Below are 14,900 nucleotides of genomic sequence, written 5' to 3' on the forward strand. Positions count from 1 at the left end.
AGGATGGAGGGAGTATTACGTTTTCAAAGATAATTTAACTGGATTTCATATTTAAATAGTAGCTATTTTCGAAAATTAATAATGTTTGAGCCCATAATTAATTCAATTAAATTAAGCCCATTCAATTCATATAATGAAATTAAACGCCGCGCTCTTCTTCTTCCCGACGCCTCTGCACATCCGTCGCCGCTTCTTTCTCTTCCAGGTATGTCTCTATCTTCCTACAGTGTTTCTTCCACTCACAGAATTCTGCAAATGCATATTTATTGGTTGATTTGCAATTTTCCAAAAATATTTGCAGTTCAAACGCATATACTGTAGCAAAACGAAAAAAATGATAAATTGGGATAATTGAGCTTACATTTTAACAAATTGAAGATGTAGCATTTCATGTTAATGCTAAATGCAATCTGTATTGCGCTTTTGAACATTTTGGATGATGTGTTACAGCAACATGTTTACCAATGATCAGAGACAAAAGGAGCGCACCGGAAAATATGGATCTCCGAGATTGCAATATCTTCAGGTCAGTTTCCTATCTCAATCAAATGTTAATTTTGCCCTAGAATTGTTCAATTTTTCTAATTTATCGTGTATTTAAGGAGTATGATCAATTGTCAATTGATGGGGACTAGGTTTTAGGGCTTTAGCTTTCTACATTTCTGTGCCACAGGAACTGGTTGCACAATTTCAAAATGCATCTGATGAAGGTATGAGATATCAATCAATTGTTTCATGTATTTGAACTCCAATCAGCATTTAATAATTTGTGGTGATGATAATGCAGAAACAAAAGAGAAAGTTGTTGCTAGTTTGGGGAACTTTGCTTATGATCCTTATAATTATACATTCTTCCGTCAGGTTTGTGTTTTTATTGTGTTCGGTTTAGTTTATTAGTGAAACGGATCTCGTATTGGTGACACGAGCAACTGTTCTTTTTTTCGTTGAGCAGCTAAATGTTTTGGAGCTTTTTCTGGACTGCCTAACTGAGTCCAATGAGAGGCTTGTGGAGTTTGCAGTCGGAGGAATTTGCAATGCTTGTGCAGGTGTGGTTGGACGCTATGTAGTTATCATTTTTTTCCCGTTGCAACGATTTCTCGTTTAGAATTCTTTTCCAAATTGCAGATCCAACAAATGCTGCGGTTGTCATCCAATGCGACGGTATTCCTCTTGTCATCCAATGCTTATCGAGCCCTGTTAGAAACACGGTAAATCTTCTTTGAGCTCTTAACACATACTACTATACATTATTTGCTCCACCGTCATCAATAAAAAGATTCCATTCAAGATTGTTTTGGAGCTTTGAGCTCGATTTGATGGCTCTCGTCTCAATGTAGTTAAGGTTATGTTCATCGAGAAGTTCCTTAAAACGCTTGTATGCAGGTGAATTACGCAATTGGATCTCTGTACTATCTGTGTAGTAGTGCAAAGGCTGAGGATGAAATTTTGAAACCAGAGGTAGTGGATGCTATGAAAAGGTTTACAGCAGCTGGTGCGAGCTTTAGCAATCCAGCACGGGCGTTCTTGGATAGGTACGTTACGTCTCTCAACGAAAAATAGGCTTGTGTTACAGCATGTAAGTATAGCAGATAAGTTTAGTTTCACATCTCCTGAATTTTTGAGCTTGTAAGTTGGAAATTATGATCCTACATGACATGAATGAGAGCAAGAGGCTTATCAGATGAGAAATCATGAAGATTATTTTCTTTTCTTCTAAAACATTTCATTTTGTATATTTTTTTATTGTAAAATGTGAAAATTTATTGGAAAGATACATTTCTGTGTTAATTGAGGTGACAAAAGTCACACAATTCTACATAAGGTTTATAAATTCTTGCCAAATTTCTATAGAACACCTTTTTTTATGGGTGTTTATCTCAAAATCATAGAAAAGGAAAGTGGATTTGTCTCAACTCTTAAATGATGATGTGATGGAGCTGCTTACTAATTCTGCTGGGCCCCTCTTGGGGAACCAAACATTTAATCAAATATTAAATATTAATAGCGAAATATATGCATGACATGACACACATGAATTTTCTGGGTAAATAGAAAAAAAAACTTGGTTCAAATTTTAGTTTATCACATAAAAAAATGGCTGATTAAATCATAATTTTAATGATTTTATGAATTGTTCCATGAATTTGAATTTAGAGAAAATTGGGCATGACATGGACGTAGGGAACGTTGCAACCCATGTGATTGTGCGTGAATTGAACGGTGATTCAGCTCTATTAAATCATAACTTAAACGATTGTGAAGAAGAACGGAAGGAACACAATTTCAACCTCTTTTTTTGTAAAAGACGTAAAGCTGGAGTGGAACGATGTCGCTAATAATTTATTCCACATCATACCTTCCTGATGTCCACGTCGCACTCAATTATATTTTCCAAATCCAAATTCATGGGACAATTAAGAAAATTAGTCAAATTATAATTTAATCGGCCATTTTATACAATTATGAGATAATACATAAGAATTTGATCAAACTTGTGTCTTTTTTTTTTCTTACCCTAAATTTTTCATGCATCCAGCTTGCAAATAAAATCAAATAAGTGGGACAGTTAATAAGCATGAAGTACCACTAATTTAAGTCGAATTTTTCAAACCCAAAAATTTCAAACCTAAAACAACTATTCCCTCCGTCCACCATTTAGAGAGTCCTTCTGATTCAGCACGAGTTTTAAAAATTTGTTTAACGTTATGAAGAAAAGTAAAAGGAGAAAGTGAGTGGAATGTGGTATCTATTTAAATTGTGAGTGTGAAAAGTTGGTGGAATGTGGAGTCAACATACTAAATGTAGAATAAAAGTAAATGTTTCTATAAATCATGGACAACAAAAGGAGTACTCCCTCCATTCCACAATAGATGTCACATTTTCCTTTTTAGTTTGTCCCACAAAAGATGTCACATTTTCTCTTTTAGAAAAAGTTTCCTCTCACATCAATTGTAAAATTGTATTTTTTCTCATTATTTAACACATAAAACAACATCTCTTAAAATCTCATATCATTTTCTAAATGAGTCATCTTCGTTGAGGCGGAGGGAGTAAAATGATTCTTTGAACGGGGGAAGGAGGGAGTACTCCACTGCTACATTAAATAATTGTTCATTGATATACTGTAGCATCGTAACAAAGAGTATACCATCATGATATACGTAATCAGACAGATTGAGATTGAAACCAAATCATAGATAATAGCGTGACAGCGTCAGTAATTCAATTCAAAGCTTAATTCTTATCTTTCTCCTTTTGTCCCGAGCTACCTATTTTTCTCTTTTCGTATTTGATTGAATTGCAAAAAGATTCCCACAACGTTAGAGGGAAAAAATACTAACAAAATATAAAATGTTGCAAAACAATTAGAGCCGTTAAAAATGATTCAACATTACCCAATCTTGAGCTGGTAAATCACATCGCAAAAGTTTAGTAGGCAGTCTTTTATGTCAAAAAAAGCTCTAGTGCACTTGCACGGTGTGCACACTCTTCTTCTCCTTTCCGTTGCCTCCATTGCAATCTACTCGCTTGTCTTCTTGAGCTCACCACGCGCTGGGCCCAAGACTAGCTCAACTTTTAAATGGAGTTGGTGGCAAAATGTCATCACAAAAAATGCCATGGGTGAAACAATAATTGTGGACCTTTTGTCCATATTTAAAGACATAATTATATGCTACTCAAATATTCCTTTTGTTTAAATAATTGAAGCAGCCTTAAAATCAAATCTGCAATAAAATCTTTTGAAGCAGAACAAATGTTAATATAAAATTGATAAATTAGAAGAGATCAAAAGAAATGAGTATAAATTGAAAATGATAGTATCTTCTACTTTTAGTAGACGGATAAAAAGACAAAAATATATATATATATATTTTTATTTAATCATAGGTGTACCGAACCCGTCTTTTAGCAGAATTCGACTAATCCTATTCGACCGAACTTGCGGATTAAGGCCGAAAGTCTTCTAGCAGGTGACGGAGTTTGAACCTGTAACCTCATGATCACCACGTCTCCACGTGCTGCCTAAAAAATTTATTTTTAGACAAAAGGAGTCTTAATTGCACCGAAAGAAGATAAAAATGTAATATGTTAAATAATGGATAGTGATGTTTTGACAATTTAGCCCTTTGATTAGGATAATATGATAATATCACATGATCTTTTTAAGTAGCTGCCGATGTTTGATAATAGAAATATTAAGACACGTTGAAATTTCACGACCATGAGGTGGAGAGACATGAAGCCATTTTTGTTGCATTTGCTTGTTGCTTTGCTTGTCGGAATCAAGTGTGGTGCTTCACAATCAATCGTGGAAACCCTCCCCGGCTACGACGGAGCTCTGCCTTTCAAACTCGAAACAGGGTCTCTCCATTTCTCAATTCACTCTGTTTTCCTCTATTTAATTGGAATGAATTGATGTTGTTTTGTGGGATTCAGATATATTAGTGTGGGAGAGGATGATGAAGTTCAGCTTTTTTACTACTTCATCGAGTCCGAAAACGACCCAGCTAGAGACCCTTTGCTCCTCTGGCTCAACGGCGGCCCCGGTTGCTCTGCCTTTTCCGGCCTCGTTTATGAAATCGGTCTTTATCGTATGCTTTTAAGGTGACACCAGTTGGATTTTGGTTCTGATTAATTCTCCTTAATGCTAATTTGTAGGCCCACTTGCCTTTGATGGAAGCTTTCCTTCTTTCCTATTGAACCCATATTCATGGACTAAGGTTACTTACAATTATTGCTACATTCATTATCTCTTGATTGATTTCATCCATTTTATTTGATGGTGGTTATGATGATGCTAGGTTGCCAACATTATATTCCTAGATTACCCTGCTGGAACTGGATTCTCATATTCCAACAATGCAACAACCTTCCCGATCTCCGACACAAATGCAACTCTACATAATTACTCATTTCTACGCAAGGTTGCTCTTCGATCGTTTTAGCTGCTTTTTTGCATCTTTGTTGTTGATGGAAGCTTACCTTCATTTTCTGGTTTCACTGTCATTTTTTGGAAAAACAAGTATAGTGGTTGTTAGCTCATCCTGAGTTTATCAAGAATCGTCTCTATGTTTCGGGTGACTCTTATGGTGGCAAGATTGTTCCTATGGTTGCTCTTGAAATAGCTAAAGGTAGTTACTTTTCACATAAATATGCTTACGGTTTGTTTATTTCCTCATCAAAATTTTAAGTCGAAAACTTGCAGGCAATGAAGCTGGAATAGAGCCAATAATGTCTCTCAAAGTAATGGGAGTTCTTGATATCTTATTTCCTTCTTTATTTGTTTTCTTGTCATTGGTTTCTATGGCTAATTTATGGAATGGGAATAGGGTTATATTATTGGGAATCCACTGACATATGAAGATCAGGATATGAATGAAAAGATACCTTATGCTCATAGAGTGGCACTCATTTCAGACAAACAATTTGAGGTGCTTTTGTTGTCTATTTGCATATTTAAATTAGTGTTGGAGTATTTTTTTTTCCTTTGCTTGATCTTCCATATCTTGAATAATGATTTCAGCGAGCAAGAGTCAGCTGTAACGGAGAGTATGAGAATCCAGATCCACATAACATTGAATGTTCATTTGCTCTTTATAGCATCAATCAGGTATACATCATTCAACACAATTTCCTTACAAAAATGCCATTTGGTTTTGATGTTTTACACAATGGTGATGGCCTTTTCATCAAGTGCAGTGCACCAAGGTTATCAATGGAGCTCATATTCTAGAGCCAAAATGCAAATTCCTATCACCAAAACCAAGTGGTTCTAGAAAGTTCCAACCGTCTATGGTAGATGATCCAATCGATATCCTATCCCTCTCCAGCGGAAATAAACTAACATGCCGTGTATTACTCCACTCTGCCTATCACATTGTCTACATGTCATCATTGAGGTTAACCCAAAGCTGTCATGTTTTGCAGAATATGAGATATGCGACCTCCTACACGTGGGCTAATGACGAAACTGTGAGAGATGCTCTGCACATCAGAGAGGTACAAAACATGACCCCACTTTTTGAATTTGAGTATAACACATTATTAAGATGTTGTTGTGCTTAAAAATTAATCAATCAATCAATCAGGGGACGGTACCTGATTGGACGAGATGTAACAAGAGCTTGAGCTACGAATATGACATAGAAAGTGTTGTCGAGTATCATCAAAATCTGAGTGATAGAGGCTTCCAAGCCTTGGTGTATAGGTGACCTCAAAATTTGATCCCACGGTCTGTAAACTCATGTATATTTTTTTGACAACTTTAGTGAAGCTATAAGCACCTCCTTGTTACAGTGGCGATCACGACATGGATATACCTTACATGGCCACGTTGAAATGGATACGCCAACTGAATTTGTCCGTGTATGATGAGTGGAGGGCGTGGAACGTTGATGGTCAAGTTGCAGGGTGATTTTTTCTGTTGTAACAACTTATGATTGATGATTGAAGTACAAATCTCATTGTTCAACCTTGTGTGTTATGTGATTTGCAGATACACTGAGCTATACAAGAGTAAGATCAAGGAGGCTTACCTCATGTTTGCTACAGTCAAGGCAAGAAAAATAATATAATTTGTAATGAAGTAAAATATTAGTAGTGCTATCATATTTTTATGGTTGCCCTGCATGTATGCAGGGGGCAGGGCATACGGCACCAGAATACAAGCCTCGGGAGTGTTTAGAAATGTTAAGAAGATGGTTATCTCTCTTCCCACTCTAAATTCTCTCACATCTTCATTTCTGTAATAATTTTCCATTCTTGCTTGGATTAAAGCACGTGGGATTTTCTATTCATGTTTTTGTATGTTTTGGTTTCTATCTTTGTACCCATTAGCACAAGTTACTTTTTTCTTGTGTTGAAGCATAGTCGTTACAGTCTTTTTGTATTTTTACAATCTCATATTCATACATAAATATCACATTTTCCTCACGCTTCATTCGTACCATGATTCTGTTTTCTTCAAAACAATGGACGTGAGACTCAAAAAGAATGAATGTGACTAAATTTATTGTGTAATAAATACTACTACTAATACTAGCTTTTAAGGTATCATTATTAACAAAATTCACTACCATATGATCTTCGAATGTGCCAAAATTCGAAAATAATTGGACGCAACAGAGAACACGTCTGAATGTGTTAGAAAAGGAAGATATTGTGATTGAAATCAATTGTTTCATAGAATAGGATTATTCTTCTCCCTTGTACAAGACATACCATGTATAGTGTCTTCAATAGAATAATCATCTCATTCTATATAAACCATATTCTATGTCTTCTTCTATATCATTTAACATGGTATTAGAGTAGTTATTAGAGTGGGTTACCGATTGTAGGTCAAATTTAATTAATCTAACAGAATATTGGGTTGAAACTAAAAAAATGACCGACCCAATAGTATGTCTGGACTTAAAATTAGGGTCAATGATCCAATCGATTTGAAAATTTTTGGGTCATCCGTCCAATTGATCAAGAAAAAGTTCAACCCCTCCAAGGTTTGCCTTGTAGGGTTTGAGGGAGGGTGTTGGCAATTGAAACTAAAGAATAAGATATAACTATTCCACATTAGTTTTAAAAGAAAACCGAAACTAAGGATATAAATCTCATAGGTCACTACTCCTAGTCTCCTATCACCAATTAGTTTTGGGTTAGAACCTATGTATTTCTCTTTTAAGTCATGAAAACTACTGTTTATTTTGTTGATTTCAAACCACGTGAAAAACAAATATTTCAAAAATATAGAGCCTATATTTTTGAGCTATAGTTGGATTTGGTGCTAATTAGAAGAATATTTAAAGTTAATTTGTAGCTCTACTGGCCTTTGATTTTGAGAAGTTTGATGGAAGCTTACCTACTTTGGTATTGAACCCATATTCTTGGACTAAGGTTTGATAAATTCATTGATTCTTGATTTCCATTCTTGAATTTATCCACCTTACATCATGATGGTGTTGTTGATGGTGTTAGGTTGCCAACATTATATTCATAAATTATAGATTACCTTGTTGGAGCTGGATTCTCATATTCCAACACTACAAGAGGCTACTCTTCCTCCGACACTAATTCAACCCAACATAATTACACATTTTTACGCAAAGTTGCTTTTGCTTTACATGTTTTTTTCATTTTCTTTTTTGTTTAGAAGTGTAGTGAAGGAGTATGATGTTGGAATTTTGGGCTTCCACATGATTAATTTAATGTGTATGACTATCTTTCAGTTGATCAATTAAAGTGATCCAATAAAAATTAAGGTTTGGGTTAAAGTGTATTTAATTGTTATGGAAATAAGTGTAGATACCATAAAGTGATTTTCTATTTGATGAGCGACCGAATAGAAAATAAAAGGTCTTATATTTATATAAATATAAGATAGGGTTATGCTCCCAGACGTAAGAAGAACATTTGATATCTCTGTATTCTTTCGGCAGACTATTTATGCTCCTTCTCCATCGTTCTCGGTTAATCATCATAGAGAGTTTTATATAATTGTTCACTCAATTATCCCAACAAGTGATATCAGAGCCACTCTATTGATGATTCTCTGAGAATTGGAAAAGGAGAATTAGAGTTTTAATTTATTGTTGTTCCGTAAATCCATAAAATTAGGGTTTATATTTTATGGATCTGGTTTGGTTATTTTTGGTGTTACTCTGGTGTTTCGAGAATCAATAATTGTTCTATTGTATGTTAGATATTTTAGTGTAATTGGATTAATTTGAATGATCGGTTATTGTTATAATGATACATCATTTAAGTATGGAGGTGCGGAGTGCACGCTTATTTGAATTCGTTATAATATTAGGAGCGAAGCTCCTAGATAGATGAACGGGGGTCCGGGGGCAGCGCCCCCGGGTAGCGGGGTCCAAGGGGCAGAACCCCTGGCTGGGGTCGAGCTTGGAAATTTTTTATTTCCGACAAAGTTACTGTATCGAAAATTCATCCGAAAATATAATTTTCAAAAGTCGAAGGACTAAATTGCAATTTAGGAAACCTTTGAAATTCGGTTATTTTCGGTTTCATCTCCCAACAGTTGCAATGTTTCATTTCACTATTTCATCTTCTTCTTCTACTGATCATTTTCTGGTTCAATATATCGAAAATACAAACATATGATCTTCTAATACTCTGAATTTTATCCGATCAAACATTTTGGTTGAACCCCGAAATTGATTTGATCTGAAAGTGATAAACACGACTTTCAGATATCCGGTTTTTGTTTCTCTGTTTTATATCTCCCTAACAAAGATCAAATCAATATGTCGAACAAAGAAACAATGAAGGAAGGAGCGAAAGGTTTCGCAAAGTTAGATAAGTTTGCTGGCCAGGACTTTAGACGCTGGCAAAAGAAGATCCATTTCATGCTGACAAATCTCAAGGTGGTGTACGTTCTGAGTACTCCCATGCCCGAGGCTGTTGATAATGAAACTCTGGAACAGACGAGGAGGCGGATGAAGTGGGAGAACGATGACTACATATGTCGTGGTCACATCTTAAACGGTATGTCTGATTCCCTCTTTGATGTGTATCAAAATGTAGAGTCTGCTAAGGAATTGTGGGATTTTCTCTAAGCCAAGTATATGGCAGAAGATGCCTCTAGCAAGAAATTTCTTGTTGGTAACTTTATCAACTATAAAATGGTTGATTCGAGGCCTGTCATGGAACAATACAATGAATTGTTGAGGATATTGGGACAGTTTTCCCAATATGATATGAAAATGGATGAATCTATTTATGTTTCTAGTATTATCGATAAATTGCCACCTTCTTGGAAGGATTTTAAAAATAATCCGAAACACAAGAAGGAAGAACTAAACTTGGTCGAACTTGGAAGTGATTTCCAAATTGAACAGTCCATACGTGATATGGAAAAGAGTTCTGGTGGTAATACTAAAAATGTGGTCGGTTCTTCTGTGAACATGGTGGAAGAGGGTGAATCCTCAAAGGCTGGTAAAGAGAAACGTAAGTTTCAAGGGAAACGGAAGTTTCAAGGTTATAACAGTAAGGATGGGAATAAGAAGCCCAAACTGACTTGCTGGAAGTGTGGCAAATCCGGGCACTTCAAGAAGGATTGTAAGTCTGGAAAGGGTGGAGGAAAAGGGAAAAACGAGGCTGGTCAAAATGGATCCAAGGATCCGGAAAAGCAATCAGGTTCGTCTTTTGTACCTAATGATCATTCGGTTGAGAATTATTATGCATCAATAATCTCTGAAGCATTTTATGTGCAGGATGATGATATCTCATGGTGGATTGATTCGGGTGCAACATGTCATGTATGCAAGGATCGTCAATGGTTCAAGGACTTTAAACCAATTGAAGATGGATCTTCCTTGAAGATGGACAATGTTGCAACTGAACCAATCAAAGGAATAGGATCTGTTAGCCTAGTATTTACCTCTGGAAATTCGTTGTTGTTAGAAAATGTTATGTATGTACCTGGAATTCGTAAAAACTTAGTTTCTGGTATTGTATTGAATAGTTGTGGCTATAAACAAGTATTAGAAAGTGATAAATACATTCTGTCAAGGCATGGTAATTTTATTGGCTTTGGTTATCTTTGTGGCATGTTTAGGTTGAATCTAGATGTCTCTTTTATGAATAATTCTGTTTGCATGACTTCTTCAAGTATTGGTAATCATGTTAGTAAATCAGAATTGTGGCATGCTAGACTTGGTCATGTTCATTATAAGAGATTAAAAGATATGTCGAAAATGAGTTTGATACCTGCTTTCGAGTTGAATAATGAAAGGTGTAAAACTTGCATGTTAACTAAAATAACTAGACAACCTTTCAATAAGAATGTAAATAAAGAAACTAAGGTATTAGAACTTATACATAGTGACTTGTGTGATTTTCATTCGACTCCATCACTTGGTAATAAAAAGTATGTAGTTACTTTTATTGATGATGCTACTAGATTTTGCCATGTCTATCTATGTCATTCAAAAGATGAAGCTCTTGATAAATTTAAAATCTTTAAGGAAAGTGTAGAGCTTTATCATGGTGTGAAGATTAAAACTCTTCGCACTGATAGGGGAGGTGAGTATTATGATCCAGCGTATTTTGAATCGACTGGTATAGTACATCAAACGACTGCTCCATATACACCACAACAAAATGGTGTAGCTGAAAGAAAGAATAGAACGTTGAAAGAAATGATTAATTCAATGTTGTGTTATTCTGGCCTAAGTGAAGGATTTTGGGGTGAGGCTATGTTAACAGCCTGTTATTTGTTGAATAGAGTTCCTAACAAAAGGAACAAGATTACCCCTTATGAACTTTGGCATAAGAAACCTCCAAAATTGAGTTATCTTAGAGTTTGGGGTTGTCGAGCAGTGGTAAGACTAACTGACCCTAAAATGAAAACCATAGGTCAAAGAGGCATAGATTGTGTGTTTCTGGGGTATTCAGAAAATTCTGTTTGTTATAGGTTCTATGTCTTAGAACCTAATGACTATGTATCTGTGCACTCTATTATTGAGTCAAGGGATGCTGATTTTGGCAATGAGGATAGATTCACGTCTATACCTAAACCTGGAGGCATGATTGCAAGGTCTAGTAACTCTGATGATGTTACTGGAAAGGTGATAGATACACCTCCTGAGGCTAGGAGAAGTAGTAGAGCAAGAAAAGCTAAGTCCTTTGGAAATGATTTCCAATTGTACTTACTTGAAGGATCAAGAAATGAAATTAATTTTCAATATCAATATTGCTTTACTATTGGTGATGATCCAAGGACTTACAAAGAAGCTATGGCTTCAAGAGATTCCGCTTTTTGGAAAGAGGCAATCCAAGAGGAGATGGATTCTATAATCCAAAATGGTACTTGGATACTGACTGATTTACCACCTGGTTGTGAAGCTTTAAATAGCAAATGGATCTTCAAAACGAAGATGAAGGTGGATGGAAGCATAGACAAATATAAAGCCAGATTGGTTATCCAAGGCTTTAGACAAAAGGAAGGAATTGATTATTTTGACACCTATGCTCCTGTTGCTAGGATTTCCACAATTAGATTATTGTTAGCACTTGCTGCTATACATAATCTTGTAATTCACCAAATGGATGTCAAAACTGCCTTCTTGAATGGTGAATTAAATGAAGAGATTTATATCAAACAACCAGAAGGATTTGTCATGCCTGGTAATGAACATAAGGTTTGTAAATTGGTAAAATCTCTTTATGGACTAAAGCAAGCCCCCAAACAATGGCATCAGAAGTTTGATGACGTAGTATTGTCTAATGGTTTTGTATTAAACCAAGCAGACAAGTGTGTATATAGCAAATTTGATGCTACCGGTAAAGGGGTTATCATTTGCCTATATGTGGATGACATGTTGATCTTCGGTACTGACCAAGATCAAGTTGATAAAACAAAGGCATTTTTGTCATCTAAGTTTGAGATGAAAGACATGGGGAAGGCTGATGTGATTCTTGGAATTAAGATCACACATGGAGAACAAGGAATTTCCATTTCTCAATCACATTATATTGAGAAGATTTTGGAAAAATTTAACTTCAAAGATTGTTCTCCAGTTAAGACTCCTTTTGATCCTAGTGCAAAGCTCGTACCTAATAAAGGAGTTGTTGTGAATCAGCTTGAATATTCAAAGGCTATTGGATCACTAATGTATGCTATGATTAGTACCAGACCCGATATAGCCTTTGCAGTTGGAAAGTTGAGTCGATATACTCATAATCCAAGTTTAATCCATTGGCAAGCCATGAATCGAGTATTTAAGTACTTAAAAGGAACAATGGATTATAGGTTGTCTTATTCTGGATTTCCTTCTGTTCTTGAAGGTTATTCGGATGCAAGTTGGATCACCAATATGGAAGATCATTCTTCCACAAGTGGTTGGGTATTCCGTCTTGGAGGTGGTGCTATATGTTGGGCATCAAAGAAACAAACTTGTATAACAAATTCAACAATGGAATCGGAGTTTGTGGCATTAGCAGCAGCTGGTAAAGAGGCTGAATGGCTAAGAAATTTGATATATGAGATTCCATTGTGGCCTAAACCGATATCACCTATATCTATCAGATGTGATAGTGCTGCTACCTTGGCTAAGGCATATAGTCAAGTGTATAATGGAAAGTCAAGACACTTAGGTGTTAGACATAGCATGATTCGTGAACTTATTTTGGATGGTGTGATATCTGTGGAGTTTGTAAGAACTCATGACAACTTAGCCGATCATTTAACCAAAGGGTTAAGTAGAGATCTTGTGTACAAATCGGCTATAGGGATGGGATTAAAGTCCACTACAAATCTCTGATATTAAGATACCCAATTCCCATTTAGTATGACACTAGATGCAGAATTCAATGTGGAAAACTTAATGTTGGAGATTGGAACACATTTGAAAATCGTCCCAAGGTATGTGTTCGGACCTACAAGTTAAGGAGGTTGAATATATAGATTCTTAATAGTTCTTTTGAAAAATTGCAAATGTAGGTGCAAGAATAAAGGAGCTACCTATATAAGCATGAAGTTTAGCCGCTTCAAGAAGCTGGGACTTGGTTTCGATATGTTTATGAAGGATAAGGACATAGGCTAGTAAAATATAGTGTCAAGATAGAACTATTCATATGTAAACTTTTGTGTACATTATCTTCGTGTATTCAATGTGAGTTCCCAGGGTTCAATCCTTAGAGACACCCGGGGTATTCGAATATTTGGAATGTGTAATGTACTAATATGGAATTCAATCGTTACGATATTTCATTTATGCAAAAGTTTGAATGTTTGAGATGACTTGTTTTAGTTAATCAAGGATTGCACTAAAATAGGGGAGGATTGTTAGATATTTTAGTGTAATTGGATTAACTTGAATGATCGGTTATTGTTATAATGATACATCATTTAAGTATGGAGGTGCGGAGTGCACGCTTATTTGAATTCGTTATAATATTAGGAGCGAAGCTCCTAGATAGATGAACGGGGGTCCGGGGGCAGCGCCCCCGGGTAGCGGGGTCCAAGGGGCAGAGCCCCTGGCTGGGGTCGAGCTTGGAAATTTTTTATTTCCGACAAAGTTACTGTATCGGAAATTCATCCGAAAATATAATTTCCGAAAGTCGAAGGACTAAATTGCAATTTAGGAAACCTTTGAAATTCGGTTATTTTCGGTTTCATCTCCCAACAGTTGCAATGTTTCATTGCACTGTTTCATCTTCTTCTTCTACTGATCATTTTCTGGTTCAATATATCGAAAATACAAACATATGATCTTCTAATACTCTGAATTTTATCCGATCAAACATTTTGGTTGAACCCCGAAATTGATTTGATCTGAAAGTGATAAACACGACTTTCAGATATCCGGTTTTTGTTTCTCTGTTTTATATCTCCGCACGCATACGAGTATTTTGTTATCTGGTTTATGAATTGAGTTATGTTCTGTCTTGTGAATCCATGCTTCTATATGTCTTTCTTATTAATGTAAATCCATGAAATTTAGAGTTTGTGTTTCGTGGAATTGTTTGGTTGTTTTGATGTTACTTTCGGTTGCTTATAGTCATTGGTTTCATTCTTGGGAACATCAAAATTCGGATATTTTGTCAATTTTAGTGAAAATCGGATTTGGAAAAATTATATGGAATCCCATTAGGAGTCAGCAATTTGCGATTTGCTGGGGAGTTATAAGGCTGGCCGTCAGGATTTAGCGACTTGCTGAGTTCGCAAGGTATGCGAACCCAGTGACTCGTTGGCTAACCACTATATTCCAGACAGTTAACAACGACTTGCTTGCAAGTGTTTGTATTCGGTTTTTAAAATTTTTAATTCAAATTTTTGGTGCATCTCATGTTCCTTCATTGATGTGTGTGTATTTTAATGCCAATATTAGTCGGCCCAAATGAAGATTAATATTTGGCACGAGATACACACATACCTTTAG

General features: G+C 35.8%; 2 protein-coding genes across 4 annotated transcripts; both read left to right on the forward strand.

Moving 5' to 3' along the window:
* Nucleotides 1–115: 115 nt before the first annotated feature.
* On the forward strand, nt 116–1,811 carry LOC125223665 (armadillo repeat-containing protein 7). Its single transcript, XM_048126915.1, has 7 exons — nt 116–205; nt 451–526; nt 674–710; nt 788–861; nt 953–1,046; nt 1,126–1,208; nt 1,384–1,811. The coding sequence occupies exons 2-7, from the start codon at nt 455–457 to the stop codon at nt 1,558–1,560; spliced, it is 537 nt and encodes a 178-aa protein (XP_047982872.1). The 5' UTR covers nt 116–205; nt 451–454; the 3' UTR covers nt 1,561–1,811.
* A 2,368-nt stretch (nt 1,812–4,179) lies between these two features.
* LOC125223663 (serine carboxypeptidase-like 7) lies at nt 4,180–6,889 on the forward strand. Of its 3 annotated transcripts, none has more exons than XM_048126910.1 (14): nt 4,182–4,362; nt 4,438–4,583; nt 4,660–4,721; nt 4,803–4,925; nt 5,030–5,132; nt 5,207–5,244; nt 5,331–5,432; nt 5,525–5,611; nt 5,701–5,853; nt 5,929–6,000; nt 6,090–6,208; nt 6,298–6,411; nt 6,497–6,557; nt 6,640–6,889. In XM_048126910.1, exons 1-14 carry the CDS (start codon nt 4,223–4,225, stop codon nt 6,721–6,723), a joined length of 1,404 nt encoding a protein of 467 aa, XP_047982867.1. In that variant the 5' UTR covers nt 4,182–4,222; the 3' UTR covers nt 6,724–6,889. The 3 variants fall into 3 exon arrangements, with proteins under 3 accessions (XP_047982869.1, XP_047982867.1, XP_047982868.1); XM_048126911.1 differs by having other exon boundaries at nt 4,438–4,547; XM_048126912.1 differs by lacking the exons at nt 6,497–6,557; nt 6,640–6,889 and having other exon boundaries at nt 4,180–4,362; nt 6,090–6,232.
* The last annotated feature ends 8,011 nt before the right edge of the window (nt 6,890–14,900 follow it).

This window comes from Salvia hispanica, chromosome 4 (assembly GCF_023119035.1).
Source record: "Salvia hispanica cultivar TCC Black 2014 chromosome 4, UniMelb_Shisp_WGS_1.0, whole genome shotgun sequence".
NCBI classification, from domain to species: domain Eukaryota; kingdom Viridiplantae; phylum Streptophyta; class Magnoliopsida; order Lamiales; family Lamiaceae; genus Salvia; species Salvia hispanica.

What these genes read in the sequence shown, in the direction of transcription:
- LOC125223665 (XM_048126915.1), top strand. Translation starts at nt 455, where the DNA reads ATGTTTACCAATGATCAGAGACAAAAGGAGCGCACCGGAAAATATGGA. An exon ending in CGAGATTGCAATATCTTCAG is followed by an intron (nt 527 to 673) that starts GTCAGTTTCCTA and finishes TCTGTGCCACAG; the next exon opens with GAACTGGTTGCACAATTTCA. An exon ending in CGAGCCCTGTTAGAAACACG is followed by an intron (nt 1,209 to 1,383) that starts GTAAATCTTCTT and finishes GCTTGTATGCAG; the next exon opens with GTGAATTACGCAATTGGATC.
- LOC125223663 (XM_048126910.1), top strand. Translation starts at nt 4,223, where the DNA reads ATGAGGTGGAGAGACATGAAGCCATTTTTGTTGCATTTGCTTGTTGCT. An exon ending in TGCTCTTGAAATAGCTAAAG is followed by an intron (nt 5,133 to 5,206) that starts GTAGTTACTTTT and finishes GAAAACTTGCAG; the next exon opens with GCAATGAAGCTGGAATAGAG. An exon ending in GAAATAAACTAACATGCCGT is followed by an intron (nt 5,854 to 5,928) that starts GTATTACTCCAC and finishes CATGTTTTGCAG; the next exon opens with AATATGAGATATGCGACCTC.